The sequence below is a fragment of the Vanessa cardui genome, chromosome 1, assembly GCF_905220365.1.
Source record: "Vanessa cardui chromosome 1, ilVanCard2.1, whole genome shotgun sequence".
NCBI lineage: Eukaryota > Metazoa > Arthropoda > Insecta > Lepidoptera > Nymphalidae > Vanessa > Vanessa cardui.
Genome location: NC_061123.1, coordinates 15,317,107 through 15,339,732, shown reverse-complemented (window position 1 = coordinate 15,339,732; position 22,626 = coordinate 15,317,107). Strand labels below are relative to the sequence as shown.

Genomic DNA, 22,626 nt, shown 5'->3' with positions numbered 1-22,626 from the left:
CTTGACTTGAGAAATTGGAAGGAATTGTACCTATAGGCGGAACGATAATCGATTCGTTGTAAGATAATTAAAAATTGTAAAAGTAAATGTATAATATATGTTAACAGTAAGTTGTAGTGATACGATATAAACCGATATCAGTACCTCATGGCAGGCATTGGCTGATTTTTTTTAAAATAATCTGCCTTCCAAAAGTGCCTTAATCCACATTATTTTGTATGTTTTAATAATACAAATTAAGACAGTAAGTAGTAACTAAAACACCACTCCTAACCAAAACACCACTTTTAATATAATTATTATAACAAAAGAAAATCACTTAAGTTATTGATGGAAAATAATAACAACCTCAGAAACCTTTTCAACTTTATAACGAGATAATATTTCAATAAATCTTTTATATAAATTCAAATAATACATCAGAATCCTTAGAAAAGCTATTGATTGTAATACAATCAAAATCGATATCGAAATATTCTTTATTCACATACCTACGTTTTAACAAGTGTACAATATACAATTTATAGGAATTCTACTAAACGTAAATCCAACGGAATGTAGATTATACTGAAAAGAACTAGCAATAAATTAATTAGTTACTCTTTCTCCAACATTTGAGATACAATGTTATGAGAGTTCAATACAATAATTTTATACCATCCTGTTTGAAAGTCAATAGGCACCATGCACCCCGCTTTTTTATCATCTACATAATCTTGTTAAATAATATGCCTTAATTTGTTTATGAATCGGCATCTACGTAGCGTTATACAAAATGTTAAAAATAAGTGTAGTCTAGTATACACCGTCATGAAATCTATTCAATGCGATAGGCGTTTCAGCTTCAGTCTTTTGGGAACTTATTTCACGTCAGATACTAAAAAATGCAATACGAGCGGGCACGAACTGCGTCGTATTTTGCTCGCTGAAAGCATCGCCAATCGAGATAATTAACAGATGTTTGCATAACTCTTGTATAAGTTATGGACAGAGAAATTACAAGTACTATCTACCTTTTATTTCATGCTTTCTGAAATTCACAAATATACGTTAAAATGAATTTGAAGTTGTATTCAAAATTATTATAGAAACAGAACGATTACTACAATAATATAATCATGTTCCGGTTCCACTATTTATATATATTAGTCATTAACCGAGAAATGCTGTTATGTATTTTATTATACTAATAGTACCTACCTCATTTTTACATAATAATATTTTCAGCAATATTATTATTATTAACCAATTTTTTGATGTACTGATGAGCCACCTATTGGTAAGTGGTATTTATATTCATTGACATTATTTCTGTAACTTCTTACGGTTATAACATCTTAGTGGGATTAAGATATTATGTTACTAGAGCCTGTATTAACACTGGCTAACGGACCATTCAAATCGGAACACAGCGTTACTCTATTGTATAGCATTGTATAGTATGGTAGTGTATTGTGAGATTTGTGGTAGTTGCTAACTCATGAACCAAGAAGGATTTATATAAATCGATATTTTAATTCGTTTTACAAATTACTTCCATAACGGATTAAAAACAAATATCTCGCAAATATGTCATGCGTATACACGTACAGCATCTCTGAATATCATCTTGCTTTCGCTTCCGTCTAATTTAGATAAATTATAGGGGAAGTACAGACATTAGACATTTTGAAAACAGTATACAAAGGAAAACATAAATGCAATATATTCTATGATGTGAATATTATGATAATTTCATTGCTAAGAATAGTACTTCTCGCTTATTCTCATTGCTATAAAATTAACACATAATATACGAAACGTATTACAGCTTCTACGCGAACTTAGTTACTTTTGAAAAAATAATATTCTATTTCATTGACGGTTAAGGAATTATCAGGTCTAAGTTTCTTAACTTAGTAAAATAGTCATCAACACTTTAAGTATTTTTTATATATAGCAGTAGTTTTACATCTATGCTACATTCAATGTCTTATTTATATTGAATGAATGAATGAAATAAAATGCAATAAAACACGCCTGTTATTATAATGTATAATAAAAGAATGTTTTGTGTACATCACGTGCTCAATGGTAAAGGAAAATCGTGAGGAAATCTGCATGTAATAATTCTATCACTTGTAAATAAATTTCTCCTTGCGAGAAAGAGAGGTCTTTGTACATTGGGACATTGATATTAATTTCTATTTATGATATTTGTGTGATTAATGAGCTCGGCAAGAAAACAGTCTTATGTTTGAACTAGCCGAGAGACACGTAATTAAACTCTATGAAAAGTGGATAGCGGCGTTTTCAGCAAATTGCTGAGGTCGTTAGCTGAACAGCTGCCACAGAACTTATGCCTCCATATAATTACGTGAATATATTGGAGACAGAGGGGAGCAAACCAAGGGGATGATATTGTTGGCATGTGAACGTGAACAAAGGTGATGTTAATTTATTATCAACACGTTACGGGATTTTAGCTTTGTCTAAATTTTGATCAACAGATAAATTTTATCAACACTAAATTGCCCGTAATTCAACTTTTCTACTATCTCGATAATAACCTTATCAATTACCATACTTAGTTAAGGAAATATTAAAAGTGCCTGATAAAAAAATCATAGCAAAGTCACACAAACAGATTATTGCTAAATTTATATTTATTTTGTCGATATGTTCAATTACATCTGTACATTAGTTTATGTCAAATAAATCAGTATTTCCCCGCACTACTCAAGCTTCGGTGCTTGGAATATTTGGTAGTAAATTCGAAGACACAGTACCTTTAGCTGACAGCTGGCAGGCTCTAAATCATTAAATAAGTTCGGAGCATTACAAACATATTACGACACGTAGTGAATACTAAGTCAGTGTGAAATAAAGTTTTTGAAAGTTGACGGGGAAATTGGATAGGAAAAGTCGTAAATACACACTTAGATTTAGGTTACATAAAGGGGTTTCCGCTGTATATTTCTATATGTACACCTCTTTACTCAACTTTATCAATCTCGAGTCCTTTACCCAAAGGCTGTCTGGGGAGAGAGCTTTTTAACGATAAGACCGCCCTTTTGAGCATAAATTAATTTATTCTTTGCGATAGCGGTACCTGTTGTGTTAGTGGAATTTCTAGTATTTCTGTTTGGGTTTATAACATATTTTTATGTTATTTACAATCATATAGCACTTTTACATATCTACATAGTTACGGCCTGTAAATTTCCCACTGCTGGGAATTATTTTAAGGATTAAATAAGGGAAGACATTAAGGAGAGGGCTTGGAACATATTCTACTACGTTCTTCAAATGCGGGTTGGTAGAATGCACATGTGTCAGAATTTCTATGAAATTAGTCACATGCGCGTTTCCTCACGATGTTTTTCTTCACCGCCGAGCACGAGATGAATTATAAACACAAATTAAGCACTTATATATAGTGGTGCTTGCCCGGGTTTAAGCCTGAAATCCTTGGTTAAGATGCAGGCGTTCTAACCACTAGGCCATTTCATCTCCATATCTATTAATGCGCTGGCATTAACAATATTTTCATTTATCAATCATACTCAATTATATGTTTATATATACCTATATATAAGATACTAATAACAAGTAACTTCTTAACAAAACTAGTAGTCGCCAGCGGCTTCGCCCGCGCTTTTGGGTGTTGGTTGTCCTTTCTCGGAGTTCAAGTTTGCTTCATACCAAATTTACCTAATCGAATACGATTCAGCGATTTGGTCGTGAAAGAGCGGCAGACAGACAGAGTTACTTTCACATTTATAATATTATACTATAGATCACAAGAAAGTCTAAAAAAATATGTTTCGATGTCTATAAATCTCTATTTTCAATGACACATGCACAAAAGAGCTGACACAGAATTTCACACGAGGCTTCAAATTGTACCACGTTGGCACTTTGAGAGCAATATATCATTTCTCTAACCATTGTCCCGACCCATACACGCACAATCTTCGCATTACCAGACAATGGTTTTCATAAAACATTACTGTATTAAAATATATATAATTAATATGTGTACGCCGAGATGACCCAGCCTTTAGGAAACGTGAATCTTGTGTCATGAATACAGGAATTTAAATTGTTTTAACAAAACAATCCAGATACATATTTCACATACAGACAACACTTTATATACATAATTGTTAATAATATCAGAATATACTTTATTCAAGTAGGCTCATCATTTAAAAAATATATTAAGTAAAGCTACCTCCAGTTCGGAATGTATACTCTACCGACAAGATCCAGCAAAAAAATCAGAAGTTACTCTTTCTCAAAATTTTAAAATACAGTCATGTAACTTAATTACAATTATATATGTATGAAATATATTGCCCGAAATTCATCAAGTATTAATTTCACCCTGATTGATCGTCTGTATAATCTTGTATTGAATAATATGCCTTATTTACCGATATATTTTGTTATAATTCATTATATTGTTTTTTTTACAAATGATTTGAATTTATGAAACGGCAAAGTTAATATTGTATTTATTTATGTTTGACAATTCAAACTAAGCGAATAAGAAAGCCGACGAGCCGAGGCAAAAACCCCTGAATGTGCTTAGTTTGAGTTTTTAATCTAAGTCATGCAGGTCACCGCTTTAGATCAGCGGGGTGTAAATAACCCATGTCCTAAAAAAAGTGATGAATTTAGGCCAGCAGAGGATTCGCTGTTATACAATATCCTGTTATACAATAAATTCGTACCAAACACGCTTTTATCTAAGCAACACTATTTGGTTTAATTTAGTATAAAACAACAACAACAGCCTGCAAATTTCCCACTGCTGGTCTCCTATTACATATTCCACCACGCTGTTCCAATGAGGGTTGGTGGAATACACATATGGCAGTTTTCCTTCACCGCTGAGCACGAGACGAATTAAACACATGAATATTAAGTGGTGCTTGCCTGGCTTTGAACCCGCAATCATCGGTTAAGATGCACGCGTTCTAACCACGGGTATTTTAATTTAGCACATCTATTTTAAAGATTTCTACAACGTTTAACATTTAGATCGCAGGCAAGTGGAGGACAATGGTATAAAATATGTATATTTGCAGGCAGTGAATGAAATCAAGTCTATAAACGGAACATTCACGGAAAACGGGAAATGGAGTTATCCAACTGTAGCCGGGATAGAGGCCGCTGCGTTAAGTTTCCGTTCTCGCGCTTAGCGGTTCGACTACGCTTTTGCATGTGCTGAAATTTGCAAGTTTACTTTTAAAACTATCTACGTATTTGAGTTAAATGCGTTATTATATTAAAAAAATTGCTCATAATAATTTGGTTGTTTGGGAGGGGCTTGATGTTGAACACATTGATTAAAATAATTACATTTTAGAGGATTAATTATTCTATTGCTTACTAAACAAAACGTGTATCAATGAATCTAGTCCTCTTAGAGATTAAGAAAACATCGTAGAAAACTTTTTTTTTATGTTATAGGTTGGCGGACGAGCATATGGGCCACCTGATAGTAAGTGGTCACCATCATCCATGGGCAATAACGCTGTAAAAAAATATTAACTATTCCTCACATCGTCAATGTGCCACCAACCTAGGGAACTAAGATGTTATGTCCCATGTGCCTGTAGTTACACTGGCTCACTCACCCTTCAAACTTGCATGTGTTGAATTACATGCTATCATTAAATGTTGTTTAAAAGTTGAAAAAGAGTAACTACTGAGTTTCTTGCCGGTTTTTCTCGGTAGAATCTACTCTTCGAACCGATGATAGCTACCTATCTGTAAAAGCCTACTTGAATAAAGTTTACTTTGATTTTGATTTTACATGTGTACCAGTGTAGCATCGTTAGATAAACCCTACACATCCCTCTTTAAGTGGAGATGTAGGTCTTATAAATCACAGCCAAAATAGGAGAGTAGTGCAGGTTTGTGCTGCATCGTTAATAACAACTTATTCCACTTTTAAGGAAAACGAATCGACGATTAATTCACGACGCTCCTCATTTGCGGTCGAACGGAAGAGACGGTTCTCGAATGATTTAAATATTATAAAACGAACTGCTTTGCGGATCGTTTGGATTCAAGATCTTTTCACAGTACTGTCTATCATATGGGTAATATTACACCAAATATACTTTATACGTGAAAACTCAACTAATATTAAATAGAAAATGCAATCGGTAGTACCATTTGTACTAAACGTAGATCAACCGATTAGAACAAGTAAAACAAATATAGTCGTTTTTTTACACACATTAAAGTATGTCATACTATTTTTAAAGTATAGGTAGATATATGAGCCACCTGACTTGTCTTAAATTGGCGCTGTAATATTAACCATTCCTTACATCAATGTGCAACCAACTTTGGGACGAAAGCTATGATGTGCCTTGTGCCTGTTTCACTGGCTCAACTTTTAACCGGAACATAACAACTGGCGGTCGTATATCTGCTGAGTGGTATCTATCTAAACAGACTTGCATAAATTTCTACCACATTACCACTACGATTATCCGCAGTATCTATATATCTATCTATTTATATAAATTTATCTACACTCATATCGTACGAATATAAGATTACCAACTAATGGTTAAAGTTATAACAACTCCAATTAATCTAATTTAATCTAATCATCTATGAGCAATTTCTCATATGTCATACAAATATGCATAGACAATATTTTAGAAAAGGAGTCTTTGGTATAAGAATATATATTGTAGCTAAGCTATTACACTGTAATAAATCTATATAATGTAGAATTTATAGCCGTCCTGTTACAAGTTTAAAACATAAATAAAAATATACGCGTTGATATATTATTCACATTTTACATTCACCATAGGGTTAACGATATATAAAATTTTCGACCATCTCTTTACTAACGGAAATATGAAAGATGTCAAAGCCGTTTTAGTTTGGAATTTATGATATACTCGATCCAACCAACGCTCGAAGTAAACTTGGATTATACGTGTTTGCTATATTGATGATGAAACGTTCACAGCATTTATTCATTATTGTAGTCCTTTAAGAGTGAAGACACTCGATAGCGTGGCTTTAGTATTTATTTGTAGACAGGAAATTTATAAGTTTAAATTTACGTTATTGACATACTCTATTAACAAGATTGTAGACAAGAGTAACTCCTGAGTTTCCTGTCGGATCCTCTATCTGACCCGTGGGTAGCTTTACATTTACTTCAACACTATTAGATGACGATTTAAAATATTATGTTTTTATGAGCGTAGTTGGATAAGTACTACACAAGTTAGTATACTTCAATGAACAATCTGAGATGTGTATAGCCGTATCACAGTGTCCGACAAATTGTACAAATAAGGATTATGCATTGTAATGCTGTAACGCCCATGTAGTCCTCAAATCTCGTCTGTCAATGAGGCTGTACCGTAATGCTCGTGTAACGTTATGCTCACAATCGAATCTTAAACATTTACATTATAGGCAAATGCCTTGTGAGAGTAATCATATGTTATATCTTCCTCAATAAACGGATCGCTTTAACTAACTGACAATAATTACATTAATCGATACCGATTAGTATTACCGCGTTCAATCATACTAACTTTTCTGCTCCGTGTGTGACAGCTGCTCAACGTACCTACACCTAAAGCAGGATTATATATTTTTAAATTTTAATGGGGGGCAAACGGAGGCTCACCTGCTGGAAAGTGTCTAACACTGCCTATGAACATCTGCAACACCAGGGGCTTGCAGGTGCGTCGTCGGCCTTTAAGAAAGGAAGGGCCTTAAGGCCTTTGTTGTGGATATTTGGATATCTAGGTGGTGAGGGTGAAATTTAGAATTATGACGAGACATCCGAAGGTGAAATTCAGGTGCTGAGTTTAATCCTAAAATTTCCTCGAAACATTCCCGGTGAAAGTTCTCTAGACAGTATATAACAAAATAAAATATATTACAATATCAAGGAACGTGATGTTACAGATCCTGATATGGGACGTGTAGTGCTTTTCTTTGGAAATTTTCTAATTATCTTGAAATGTATCGACTAACGATGATACGATTTTTCGTAACGTGTAATACACTTTTACTCGCATACCACTTTCTGACCTTTCATGATTGCCTTCTGAAGTGACTGTTCATTCGAAATTTGTTCTTAAAGAATAATCGTACGGATTAAATAATCTATAAGTTATTTCTTATCAAATACAACGCCTTCTTTAATATAATTCAGGCCTACATGACATTCGCCTATCAAGATAATATGATAAAAATTAGAATGCATCGAAGATAAAGTTATCTTAGAACAAGTAATTTACAAAAGACAGGTGGCGAGTTATCTCCTTAAACCTATGGCGGCAGTAAGTCCTTGTATATTATGTATAGAAATGTTTAGTTTTCCTTATAAATGGTTGGGTTTTGGTATTAGAAGGTCATTTTATGGTTAAGGGACGGGTAGAGTGACCTCGAAAACTATTTAACAAAGGAATATAATTTGAAACTTTGTCTAGAATAATTTAAATTATCTAGCCAGTATAGTGATTGATTACTCTCTATAAACAACTGACAATGACAAAATAATGATCAGAATAACTCAGCAGTAATTAGAAAACTTATTACTGAACTTAAATGAATAATCTGGTCATCAAGCAGATAATCTAAATTCATTTGTACTTACCTAATTTGAACTTGGCAACCCAAAAAAAGTCGGCGTAAAATTGAGTGTTTACTAAAAGCTAAAAATAGATTTAAAAAAAAGCTATATAATTTTTTACCAGACGAAAATCATAAAGGTTACCAAAAAAAAACGACAACTTTTAGAAAAAAAACCCGTTGATTTTCTTGCGCCAGTTCTTCTCGGGTCAGGGTATTTTCATTTCCGAACCGATGGTTAAGCTTAATTAGATAATCAACAATTAAATTTATTGCTTCTTTGACAAAAAAATTAAAATTATTTGATTAACTTATTCATACTTTAATATATCAATTTTTGTGTAATAGTTTTTATTCATTTATTACATATAGTACGCGCAGAGGTCTTCTAGGAATAAGTGGTCATCGCAATTCCATACGCCTAAGATACACCTAAGACTTCGACCGTAGGAATTAAAATATTTGCCTAACACAACAATAAATATTATTTCTATTTGGCGCTTATTTATTTATCCAAGTGGATTCCAAAGCGTTACCACTGAATAAAAGATGGATCAAAGGAAGGAGAATACCAAACTTGTGGCAAATTGTCATAAGTGTCAATTTATAAGACAAAAACTGATAATAAATATTAACACAATGAAACGAGTCACAAAAGTATTTTGATAATAACAACAAATATTTTTAAACAACAATGACCGTTAATGGAAACAACAGTGTAACGAAACAAAGTGAAATGATTAATTTCGCGGACATTCTGCGAGGTCCGGTGACCCGGAATTTGATGAATTCCCTTTGTTATTAAAACAGTATTGATATAAGCTGATTAATACGTTTTCTATGCAAAATAATAATAATTCAACCCTTATTCAAACATAACGTAAAAATATTGCGTCGTATTGGCAAATATAATCCTAAAATTTTACGCGAATTTGGAAGCGGAACTTGTGCATTACGCGAATATTTTTGTGTTTCTTTATTTGCATTGATTCTATTATGTACTCAGTCGTTATGTTACTTGGTGCATGCTCCTTGAATGCCTGTCTGGGTAGGTACCCATTTCCTTTACATATTCATAAGCAATATTTCGATGACTTACATATACCTACCTATATTAGAGCATTTAATTTATACAAAACATCATCCATTTACAATGTTGAATTTAATAAAAACTACTGGAAAGGTAAGAACTTAGTAGCGAAAATCCTCCTGGAACCTCATTTAAATAAGTAGCAAAGCGAGCAGTTACCAACTATTTGTAACATTTTACAAAAAAATTGATTTAAAAAATTAACAGTCTGTATATATAACACAGCTTTTTCTCTTCCTTAGCAGAGAGGATTTGGAACTTATTCTTATTAAGTAATTAATATTTCAATGTAAAATAGTTAGACAATAATTACATAGTTTTCGATATCATGATATTTACGATTCTTTAATGTTGTACGTAGGTCGATACCTATCAGTATCGTTCCACGGCTTAAAATAAAGAGTTATCCGAGTATAACTAGAAAATGCAGTTTTGTAAAAAAAATACATTGAATTTGTTACATTATTATGAAGGAAATTCAACTAAAACGTACATATTTCCAATAACAAGATTTATAAAGAGGGTCCGAAGCGAGCTCCCGACGACGATTTAGCGAAAATACTTTCCCATTTTATCTTTTCAATTTAAGTAACTCGATTTCAGTTGTATGAACATATCGGATAAAGGCAATAGTCGAAGTTTCTTTGAATATTCATAGAATCAGGCTTTTATAAAGCATTTATTTTTGATCTTCTGTTCTAGTATGCCGTCAATCCGTAAGCCTGGATAAGTTACATCGATTTTAGAAATCTTTTCAAGTTTATTTGAAACGACTTCAGAACTGTGTGTGAATGTACGATTTCAACAAAACATATCATCTCAATATTTATGAAGATTTCGTCGTAATCGATTTCCTTCACGTCAGCGATACAGTGTACTCAAATTCTTGTGCACTCTTTATTCCTTTAATCTCATTTTCTGATAGGACGTGGTAAGTCCAACACGACCGGAAAAAGTGACAAGAAAATCTCAGCCTTACACACTGCCCGAGGCAAGGGAGAATTTTCATACTTTTAACTCCCTGACTCCAAATTATTATTGAGAATTTTTGGTCAGAAAAACCCAAAAATGTATATATCTGCTCAACCTGTATTTAAGCCCAAGACTCCGGAACTGTGGCCTTGTATGGTAGTAAGCATAAAAGCAGGTATGAAATAATATTTATTTATTTAAGTACTTTATTCACCACCATAAAGTAAATAGGACAAAAGGTGGCCTTAATGCCTGAAGGCATTCTCTGCCAGTCAACCTTTAGGTCAATCAGAAAACCATGAAGGTGGTAATTAGTGTTGTTATTATTATTGGTCATTGAAATAGATCAGATTCAACTTCTTGTCGATCTTGACTCATAAAAATTTTAAGAGCTTACTAGCTTTTAGTAATATTACATTGGCTAATCATATAATTTAAGTAAAATATTATATTTTTTAAGTCGAAAATACGGATTTAACATTTTATTTTATTTTTGTGTTATTAAAATACGGGAACTCAAACACGTCCTACCGAAACCAATCATAATCAAAGAGGGACGCCCTCAAATAAAAAATATATTGATGGCCAAGCATTTATATTAAATGAATAAATGATATAATTTATCTGTAGGTATCTGTCGGATTAGGAGCAAAAAAAAGAGGTTCTATATAATAATACAAATCGACAAAAAAGAGGTTTAAAGCATTCCTGTCTTAAATCTGGTCTTACTATAATATGTTTCAATTATTTACTGTTTTCATAAACCACCACATTAAAGGAATAGACATTAAGTCAACAAGATTCTATGCTTGTTGTTATAATTTCTGTTCTGCGATTGAAGCACAATAATTATTACCAAATCAGGTACAGAGGGCGTGTATTTACAATATTTATCTTAGTTATTCATGCGCCTATATTAAAGATTAAAGATAAATCTACACGACTGATTTAAACGTCCGATAAGGATCATGCGATATTACGACCGCGAAGCAACAGATGATCATATCAGCGAGCATCGCTAAGTATTCTTTAATTTATTTTAATTTTATAACAAACACTGGTGTACCTACTGTTTCTAAGGGGACCAAATAAGTATTGGAAAAAAATAACTGCTGCCAACATTACTCCAAAGACCCTCAATCTAATATAATCAAAACCTTAACAAATATAATAAGAGTACGTTTTGTAAATTTTCTTAGTTAGGCTTTTTTGCCCTTTCTATTTGAGATTTTATTTTATTTTCATTAGGACAACCAACAATAGATACAATATCACACACAAAAAGTAAATTACATTTCAAAATTATCAAGGTAAAAGTTCTACTATTTACAGTCAGTCTCATCGTGCATTAGAATAATATTGAAAATATAAATTAAACATTTTTTAAACTAAAATTATATAATAAATAAAAAAACATACGAATAAAATTGAGCACAAATAAAATTCTTTATTTTTTTGATTGTCTTGAGGTCGACTGGCATTACATATGTCTAAATTTACTTTCATACTGATCGTAATCGTAATGTATAACAACGATAATCTGGTATAAAAGAAACACAGTAATTTATGTGTATTATGGGTCGTAATAAATCATAAATTCACTCACCGTTTTATCCAGAAGCCAGCTAGCTGGAAATATCAGGGGCACGTACGTTAGCATGTACACCATTGAAGTCCAAGACACAACATTGCTCGTAACACCATAGTACTTCACTATAACATCCGATATTATCGTAAACTGAGTCCACTGCAGGGAATTCGATGATGAGTACAGCACGAACAAGGCCAGCATCACCCATCGTGTCCTGAACACCGTGTAGGAATCCTTCACCTCCATTATGAGACCGTCCAAAACACTCCCGGACACCTCATGCTTCACCGGGTCCTCCTCCGAGAGGAACAGCTTCGAACTGATCGGCTCCGATGGATTACGGATCCCATTTGTTACGTTATCAGTCTTAGCTGTCATTTGTAAAACTTTGAAATCCTCGATAATATTAATTTTATCACAAACGTTATCTACCGCCGCTTAAGTTTTATTGTTGCAATAAGACACTTGGTTCCTATAATCTATTTTAATCACTTTTATGTCTGTATTGGTCCCCTGTTCACTTCGTTCGATTTAATACGTTTTAAATTACTTGTGACATTAACTATTATTATCAGTCTTTTATTAGGTTTGTTTTGTGAGATTGCGAGGAACTTCAGTTTGAACTATAAATACGTAATTTGAATTATGCTAAGGCTTTCGACTTGCCCCAGACGTTATTGTTTTCTCGACTTGTCCGAATCTGCAAGTTCACGGCCATACATACCCACGAAACAGTCATCATTGCGTGATTTATTTTCACAAAGATGATATAGAAATATGTCTGTCTCTTTCTCGCTTCAAGCAACACGTTGAACCGCGTCACCATTTAACGGTAGATACAAATGAAATGAGTTACTCTATAAAATACATTACTGGAACACGTGGAAAGGTACGTGAATAATTAACGATTGATTTACCGGAGCTACCTCTATAAGTAGGTCGGGTTACGTCAGCAAACTAATGTGATAAGGAAGATAATTACAACATTGTCTCGAGAAAGATTTTGCAAAGAATCGAAGTATCAGAAATGTAGCTTGTTTTATAAGTAATCTGAGAAACACTTATAAAATTAGCCATTAAACCGATTTTACAAAAGCGTTTAAATGTTCCTAAAAATAGTCTAAAACGAAACTCCTGTTCAAATGAATAATTATCTGAACTGACTTGAATTCACTGAACAATGGTTCACTTAAAAGTACCGTCAACCAAATAATTTGAGTCATTTTATAATTAAAAAAGAAAATCTACCTACTAACTTCTCAAATTATTTCATTGTGTGAGATTTTTTTACGATTTCGGATGACTTATGATACGATATAACTAGAACGATGGTCATACTGCATTATGTACTTCGACATATTAATGACTGTACATACGTTATACTACATTACTGTATATTAATAACTTACAACTGCACAATACAGACAGACAATTAGATTATTTTTTTTGTAATATATCTTAATAATAAAATAACCACACATGTATTAAATTGTTCGCATTCCATTTTAAAAATTAATAATACAAAGTTGTGCCAAATCCATGGATGTTCAGATAAAAAAAGTCGTTTAAAACGAAAAATTTAAAAACAGAACAACAATTGACATTTGATAAATCAATATAATATAGTAATTATTTATTTTGGAATATAAAAAATATATATTGGAAGAGTCGAGATGGCCCAGTGGTTAGAACGCGTGCATCTTAACCGATAATTGCAGGTTCAAACCCAGGCAAGCACCGCTGATTCATGTGCTTAATTTGTCTTTATAATTCATCTCGTGCTCAGCGGTGAAGGAAAACATCGTGAGGAAACCTGCATGTGACAAAATTCATAGAAATTCTGCCAGCGTTGGAACAGCGTAGTGGAATATGTTTAGCCCAGCAGTGGGAATTTACAGGCTGTTGTTGTAGTTTTGTTATTTATTTTGGAAACAATAATCAATGAAATAATTAATGATTATTCCTCATAAGAACCTCAACCTCAAGTGATATTATATTATAAGGAGGTTGTTACAAATTTGTTGTTTTGTTTGTAAGAAACTAATAACAAATGGTCCTATTCGATTTTTTTCACTTATACAAATAAATTTCTGAGTGCTATAAATTTAATTTATATCATTTTTTTTTTATTAAATAATTTTACCCGTGCCAACTTGGGGCGGGAGGCTAGTCGTGGCATTAAATGAAAAGTAGACGACTGGTATTTTTGCAATCCCTCCCTGTAATATTCCCGCTTAATGCTCGAATTTAATCAATAACAAATCCGGCTAAGGTGTTTGAAAAAGGCATATTAAAGTTTTTATTATTTAACATTTGCCCAATGGCAACCATCTTTGAAATTATCAATGTGCATATTATCTAAAATGTAATCTTTGTCTTCATTGATAACAGATGAGAGTATAATCTCGTTCTAAGGGGGTCATTGAAGTATTACGTGAACATCAAAGGGTGTCGGGGTCTTTGCTTTGCTTATTTTTGATGACGCCAGAGAAGGGGGAACTTGACAGTGATTACGTCAACATATATATTTCTACTGAAGGAATAATAATATCACATACATACTCTGATCCCGGTGTAAGTAGCTAAAGCACTTGAGTAATGAAAATTTAGAAGTAACGAAGGTACCACCAACACCCAGAACTAAGACAACATAGAAAATTAATGAACATTCTACATCTACTCAGCCGGGATTCAAACCTGGGACCTCAGAGTGGCGTACCCATGAATGACCGGTATACCACGGAGGTCGATAAAATAATAAATATGCATTAAATTTTCTCATTCACAATACATCAAAATACATTAAAATATATGTACTGTTCATGTTAGCATATAACGGTTAGTTATAGCATTGGTTACTTTTGCTCACTAGGGCATTAACACCTAATAAAATTTTGATTGAGTAATACTTGAATATTCCTTTTTTAAAGCACGTATTACCTATTTAATCACAGTTAGCAAGATATACGGCGTGTATTATTATGTCAACGGTACTTCTGTTAGCTTGGTTGGAAGCGATGGATTCGATGGAATATTAGACGTCCGTAAAATGAAATGGCGCGATGCTAAGCGACTAATCTTTCCACTCTATTGCATTTAGAATAATGAAACAAAAACTATGGAAAATATATATTTCGTTACGCTGAATTGTCAATTATTTGTGAAAGATTCAAAAAAATAAAAAAAAAAGTATAGGATCAACACTGTATGAGACCAATGCTATTATTATTTTGAGCGATAGCAACATAGACTGCTGAGTTAATCGTTATCAAGAATATAAGTATATAATCTAGAATAACACAGATGAGGTTAAAAGGGAATTTCTATAAGTATTGTTTAGCCATAATGATGTATGATGAGTAAATGCGCGTTTTACGATTTTTTTTTTTTTTTAATTGTGTAATTATTTCCTTTGTCACACATTGCCAGCCGGAAAAAATTTAGTGACATGTATGACGCGACCTTTTCTAGACAATCACTCAACCGAAAATTTGTTCTTTAAAAGTTACTGACATATAAAATCTTCGACTATCACAAAAAGTGTATTGAATTCATACAAATTTCATCTACGAAATAAATTCACTGTTTGTAAATTTACCGTAATTTGATATTAACTTAATGATAATAACGGTAGTGGGACTTTTTGCGTATATTTTTTGCTCCTTTTGACCGACTAGAAGTAGCAACCGCGTAAATAATAATCAACGATTTCATTTTTGTAACAAGTCAGTTTGGACCGGTGACCATAATGGCTTGTTACAGAAATAAATCGCTACTGCCTGATTTGAATAAAGGTTATTTTAGCATATCAAAGAAAAGATTAATTTTAATAATTTTGCAAGGGGATAGCGGAATGTCGCCGACCCCATTAATATTCTCAGTCAAAGGACTCTAAGTCGACCTTAAGAATGGGGCAACTCGATAGACGTGGGATTTTTGTAGCTAAATAATAATTATTATTGCTTTGGGTGTTCAATTACAGTGAGTTTAGGAGGTGCAGGCAAGTTGTTTAATACATTTACTAAGTTTTTGTTTTAAATCTATTGTTTGTTTGTCGCTCTTTCACGACCAAACCGCTGAACCGAATTTGATTAAATTTGGTATGAAGCAAACTTGAACTCCAAAGAAGGACATAGGCTTTTTTGCCTGTCACATCACACCCTAAAACTTCTTACTTAGCGGAAAGCAATTTTGCTATCAATACGAACGTTTCAATGAGCAAAGATCTTCACTTCTTCTAATTTTCTTGAGCTGCTTCAATACTAGCTGCCGGATATACATTTTATCTGATGCAGCTCTCCTTATAAAATTCCCTTCAACGCCGCGCTCATGGAAATACAGTGATAATGGCCGGGTTTAAACCCTTATCAATTGAGATTCATTGGGCCATCCCGTTGTATAATTAGTGATAGGAAAATCGTTTTACATTCGACTTAAACGAATTTCGGCAGTTGGAGACGACCATATGAATTCAGTCAAAATTGCCGTGTAGTAGATAGTAGTATCTACTGGCGCTATCTTGGCTAAAATCATTATTATCAATAACGGTGAATGATAAAAATCTTTAATACATTGTCATTTATTTTAATAAATAAGGAACATGTAATAAACTTTAACTGGTATGCGAAATAAAAAAAAAAAACAAAATATTTACATTGGGATCAGAGAGTAATGTATGTGATGTTGTCTCATTGTCTCATACTTTATTCAAGTATTTTTGTTCGTTAATCAAGTGAAGCTACCGCCGGTTCAGTAAGTGGATTATACTGAGAAGAACAGGTAATAAACTCAATAATTAATCTATTATTAGCTATAAAATTATATTGAATTTGTTTAACTTATTTGCCCGAACTTTTCAAATAAACATCAAAATACAGTTAACAAAAATGAAATAAAATACGGGAGAGTAATTTTATAAAAATGTCACGACTTTACGAATTATGTAAACACTTACAAAGTGCGGCAACATTGGACATAATTTCGGTCCATATTTAGCCGTATTTTACATTTTTTCGCACTTCGAATTCAGATCAAACAATATTCAGCCGAACACTAATAAATATTTATATTAAGTATATAAAAGTTATTCCTGTACTTATTATAACTATTCTTCTTGTAATCTGTATTATTTTACAGAAGGCAATAAAGATAGTATATTACAAACAGTTTATAAAAAAGCGGGAAGTTAATATACATTAATTTAAATGTAAAATACATTAATTTAATCGTAAAATACAATTATATAATTAAAGTAATTATAATTGCTGATGTAATTAATTAGTGAATAGCTACTGAATTTCTGTCGTTTTGAGAATCTACATTCCAGAATAGCATAGCGTTACATTTCATAATGTAATATTGGTATTTTAGTAGGTGGATCAACTAATACTTAATGTATACTAATATTACTAATGTCAAAGTAACCCTCGCTCTTTCATGATCAAACCGGTGAACCGAATTTGGTGAAATTTGTTATGAAACATACCTACTTGAACTCCGAGGAAGGACATGGGCCAACTTTTTTGTCTAACACGTGACAACCAATACCTAAAAAGCGAGCGAAGTCGCGGGCAACAACTGGTATAGTATGAAATCGTTTATCCTCAAAATCGAAGCACATCCAGTACTACTGAGTCTAGAAATTTGAAATTTAGACATACGTTTATTTGCGCTAAGAAAGAAGTTTTTGAAATTACTAGAGATGGGCCGAAAGTGGATTGAACGGAATACGAAGTTTGGCCGAAAAGTCGGTGAAAATAAAAAGCCAGCCGACTGCTAGTAGTTTAAAGAAGAAACGGGAAGTGTATATTGTAGGAGTTCGACGCGTATGAAGTCTGAAAGGACAGGTCGTTATAAATATTTATTTTCGGCCTACGTTATACTTTTATCGCGTACTTGGAGATAAATTAGTTGATTTGAATTTCTAATAAGCGGAACATGTTTACGTCATCGTCAATCATCAGGCGATTAAGATATTGCGATCACATACAGATAATAACAGACATTGTTAAATTATTTTAATTTACTAAATCCAGTGTATATATTACTTCGGTATTGAGTGTAATCGTTCAATAATTTAGACTTATACATTGTAATAATTTTTATTATGAAGAATAAACGTTGCATTGTGTTGTAGTTCTAGATGTATTACAAAAAACCTATGCCTTAATAAGAAAAAAAATTACTATCAACCTCTACTAAATACGATGTTTAGAACCCCTATTTATATTTATTTCCAATGGCAGTAGTCAAATAAAAAACTTGACCTTGAAATGACAAAAAATAATTGCTCGAGTTCTTAATAAGCTGTAATTAATTATGGATTCTTTGAAATACATCTTTGTTAAATTAAATAATGTTGTGCAGAGCAGCTGTTATCAGAACTTTGGAACAAGTGGATATCAGTTAATTGGATTAGTGATATCATCATATCATTATGTCATTCAGCGCACATTAATCCACTAAAAGACATAGGCTTCCTTTATTTGATAATAACGATTTATGAAAATAAATATATGTTAATGTCTTTAGTAGTACTACTAATATTAACATATTAACTACAGTCTACGTAGGTATGTAGCTATAACAGAGTTATTAGAAAATCGCATGGAAATGTAGGTAGTATATATTGAAGGTTTGTTGTTACTTTTACTACCGTACCGGAGTACGCTGTTAAGAATATATTACATTCTTAGGTATTAAATGATTCAATGAGATGATTTATTTTGTAAGAGAACCATTTTTGGTAAGATATTCTAACGCCAAACTGCAATACTCAGTATTATTGTGTTTCGGGTTTGAGAGTGGATGAGCCACTGTGACAACAGGCAAAGGGACGTAAAAATCTTTGTTTCGAAAGCTGGTGGCACATTAGTGTTGCATCTTTCTTACAGTACCAACGTCTATGAACGACGATGGCACTTTCCATCAGATGGACCATTTATCACTCATTCATATACGACTATTTGCTGCTGTGCTGACTGCGACCAGTAAAATATTTAAAAAAAGAAATTGTCTCCATATCGATTTTGTCTTAAAATAATCCATGACGCAACATTAAACCACACGAGCTCATTCATAATCGAGCAAACTAAGCAACTCTGCAACTTCGATGTTGGTCACGTGACCACACCACCTCACATTCATCACACAGCGTGATTGTGCTAAGCCGGTCTTCCATCACTAACTTTTTTTTATTTTTGACTGGCTGAATGCTGTCCGTCCTTTGACCGTTTTTACTTTTTTAAATATTAAATGCCTATAATATCCTCAGATGTTAAAAAGTACACTGAGTTCCTAATGATTACTCAGTATTTTAGTTATTACGTATTTTATCAGTCGTTTACTAATGCAATTAACAAATAAATAGTTCTTTAATTTCTTTGATAATTACGTTATTTAATACTTTTATTTTTATCTTACTTTGCCTTAATTCAAATAAGTGGGTAAGCATATTGTTTTCACCATAACAATTCCTCAAGGTTATAATCAGTGATAGGTTGTTTAATAAAATACAAACAATATAACATTATAAGACTTAAATTATAAAGTTAAACGCATGAATTCAATAGAAACATGTGAAAAACTGTCCGTTGTTTTCAATTCACTGTATTACGCTATCGATATTTTTCAAGACAAACGACCCATTGTTTCAAGGACAATTCAATTTTTTTAAGTAATTTTATATTAATCCATAAAAAAAAATTAATGACATGGTTGATTCGTTATTTAAATTTTACTGAAGTAAATTATTGTTTAGGTATAATAGTTTGTTGTGGTTCCCAAAATTTGTATTTTCTAATTGCATTTTTCGAGAAAGAGACAGATACTGAGCTATATATGTATCTTTATCTAACCTGTAACAGCTGTTGAATTCCCGGCATTCAAAATAACACTTTTTTTTAATGCTATTTCTATGTCAAATATAATAAACACATCCAAATATTTACTGTTGTATCATTATCAATAGAAAAATCACATTCAAAACACACAGTTCACGTAAAACATTATAAAATCACGATGGTTAACGTTTTATTGATTCCCCTTTCAATGATAGACACAAATTGAAATGATTTAAAGTAGTCTCCAATTTAAAACATGGTTCGATCCATCGACCAATTGAAGGACAGGCTATTTATGCACGTATATTTTTTATTGTTTGGGTTCGGTATTTTATAGGTTATGTTAGCTACGCGATTGACAGCCCCGTGAGAAACGACCGCACTGCGCGCATGCGTAACATTCTTTTATTATTTTTAATTTTACGTTCAGAAATGAGGGAAAGATTTTGGCGCCATTATTCACAATATTATTGCTACTAAATTAAACTAAAATTTAACATTTACAAATGTGTTCACTGTTCTAGCAACAAAGCATTACTAAAACGGGTGCCTACAGACGCTAAGGTAGATTATTTTTATTATTCCCTGGCGCAGTAGACTGGAATCTCGAAATATGAGGAAGTGAACAAGTGATGAGGAGCGATTTCAATTATTATAATAGATGACCGTCACCATATCGTATTCCATGCAGGTTTAACTTCTAAGTATTTTTATGTTAGTAAAAAAGGAATTTAGCAAACTATAATACTCATAATATTTAAATAGGACAATATGTAGATAATCAGTTAATATAGTTTATTATAATTGACTTACTAAAGTGCGGTGCCAAAACTAAAAGAAATTACACTAACCTTTATTTACCGGCCCTTGTAATTAGAAATTATAATCTAGTCACATCATTGAATATAGGCATTTTATTATTTTAGACGCTAGAATTGCTGATTATCTCAGAAATGATGATTCTTGGGAAGATTTTCTAAGTATCTGTCAATCAATCTATTCATATGTTTACTCGCATTGTTTACGAGAAAAATGGTGATCCTCTTGACGTTTGACCTTGATTGTTTTTTATGGAAACATTGGGATACGACAATTTTCATTTCTAATATTTCATCTATAAGAGAACCTTTTTTGGGAAAAATTATAAGCTTGCCACAATTTTGTTGTTTATTCTGACAAAAATATTAACTATAAAACATTCAAGAACCACGTTAAGCCATTGACTACTAATTTCAAAACGCCTGTGTAATATTTATAGCAAAATCTATAATCAACTGTTTTATATTTTTAAAGTATAAGGATTAATAACAAAAATAAATTGAAATTATAAAAATAATTGTGTAAAATAATCTATAGTATGTACGAGTGTTACAGTTTCTAAAACGATTTATATAATTACAATGTCACTCAGTTCAATCGATTACTGTACATATCGATTTAAATAAATCCACCGGACCGAGCGTGGAATTGGGTCAGGATTAGAAAGACATGGGTTCCGGTAAATTGGATTTTGTTTTATTTCATGTGTTCAGTGCTTCTACAAATATAATTACAGCATATTTTTAGTTTGAATGCAGACTTTATCGAACACTTCGTATGTTATTTTGGATTGTAATATTTTATTACCCGATTGGATGACAATTTTGACTCGATTGAAAAGTATCGACAGAAAAACGCAATAACATTTTAATGGCCTAAGCTGGGTTTGAAGGTAAGTCGGCGGGATAGCCGGTCCTTTAGCTAGCTACTAAACAATATTATTGTCTAAGGGTGAGTGGCTTAGTAAGCTGATGAGTGGTTAATACAACATGAGTGTCCCTTTTCTTCCTTACAATTAAAATTGTTCAGACTCTTAAAATAAACTAAAAAGAGCGGAAAATAAATTATTACTTTTTGTATAGTTTTTCAATGACATAAATAAAGTAGAAAATAAAAATTAAAAAATGGTTATTATTTACTAAAAACGATAATTTTTTTCTAATTTAAAAAATTACACACAAAATCCATAATATTTATGTATGTACGTGTATTTCTATATAATCTTCTACCTTCAATGAATTTTCCGAATACTTTCAATTAAAGTTCACTAAATTTTACTTTTTTTTTACCTTATTGGACACTCGCCTAACGCTCGGAGCAGAAAATGTTGAATACGTGAACGAGAATCCAATAAAAAAAAATTGAAACAGCCGTATAGCATCTGTGCGAGACACAAAAAGTGTACGCGCTTAAATGAAAACCCTTTACTTAGCAACCCTCGTAAATTTGAATAAGTTACGTGTGCAAGAAATATTATGATACAGCCAATTAAAAATAGTTTAGATTTAATTCAAGAGAGTATGTGTTAGAGTTATTTTTTTACATATTACCTATAACTATAAATTTATTTGAATAATTTAATTAATATTATGTCGATTGACTATTTTTAGAATTTATTTTTCACGACCAGTACCTATGTCTGATACTGGCAAGAAAAATAATATCAAGAAATCGAACGCGGCGGCAGTCTTTTGTTT

The 22,626-nt window shown here is 32.2% G+C and overlaps 1 protein-coding gene across 2 annotated transcripts in view; it reads right to left on the bottom strand.

Annotated features, from left to right (window-relative positions):
* Window positions 1-20,470, bottom strand: part of LOC124531057 (uncharacterized MFS-type transporter C09D4.1) — a 72,046-nt gene extending 51,576 nt beyond the window's left edge. Inside the window, exons 1-2 of one of the 2 annotated variants that reach the window (XM_047105505.1) lie at window positions 20,126-20,470; window positions 12,285-12,969 (exon numbers count right to left, since the gene is read on the bottom strand). In XM_047105505.1, the coding sequence (XP_046961461.1) occupies window positions 12,285-12,647 (363 nt within the window). In that variant the 5' untranslated portion in view covers window positions 12,648-12,969; window positions 20,126-20,470. The remainder of the gene's footprint in view (window positions 1-12,284; window positions 12,970-20,125) is intronic. The other variant, XM_047105514.1, reaches the window with a different exon arrangement.
* Between the last annotated feature and the right edge of the window lie 2,156 nt (window positions 20,471-22,626).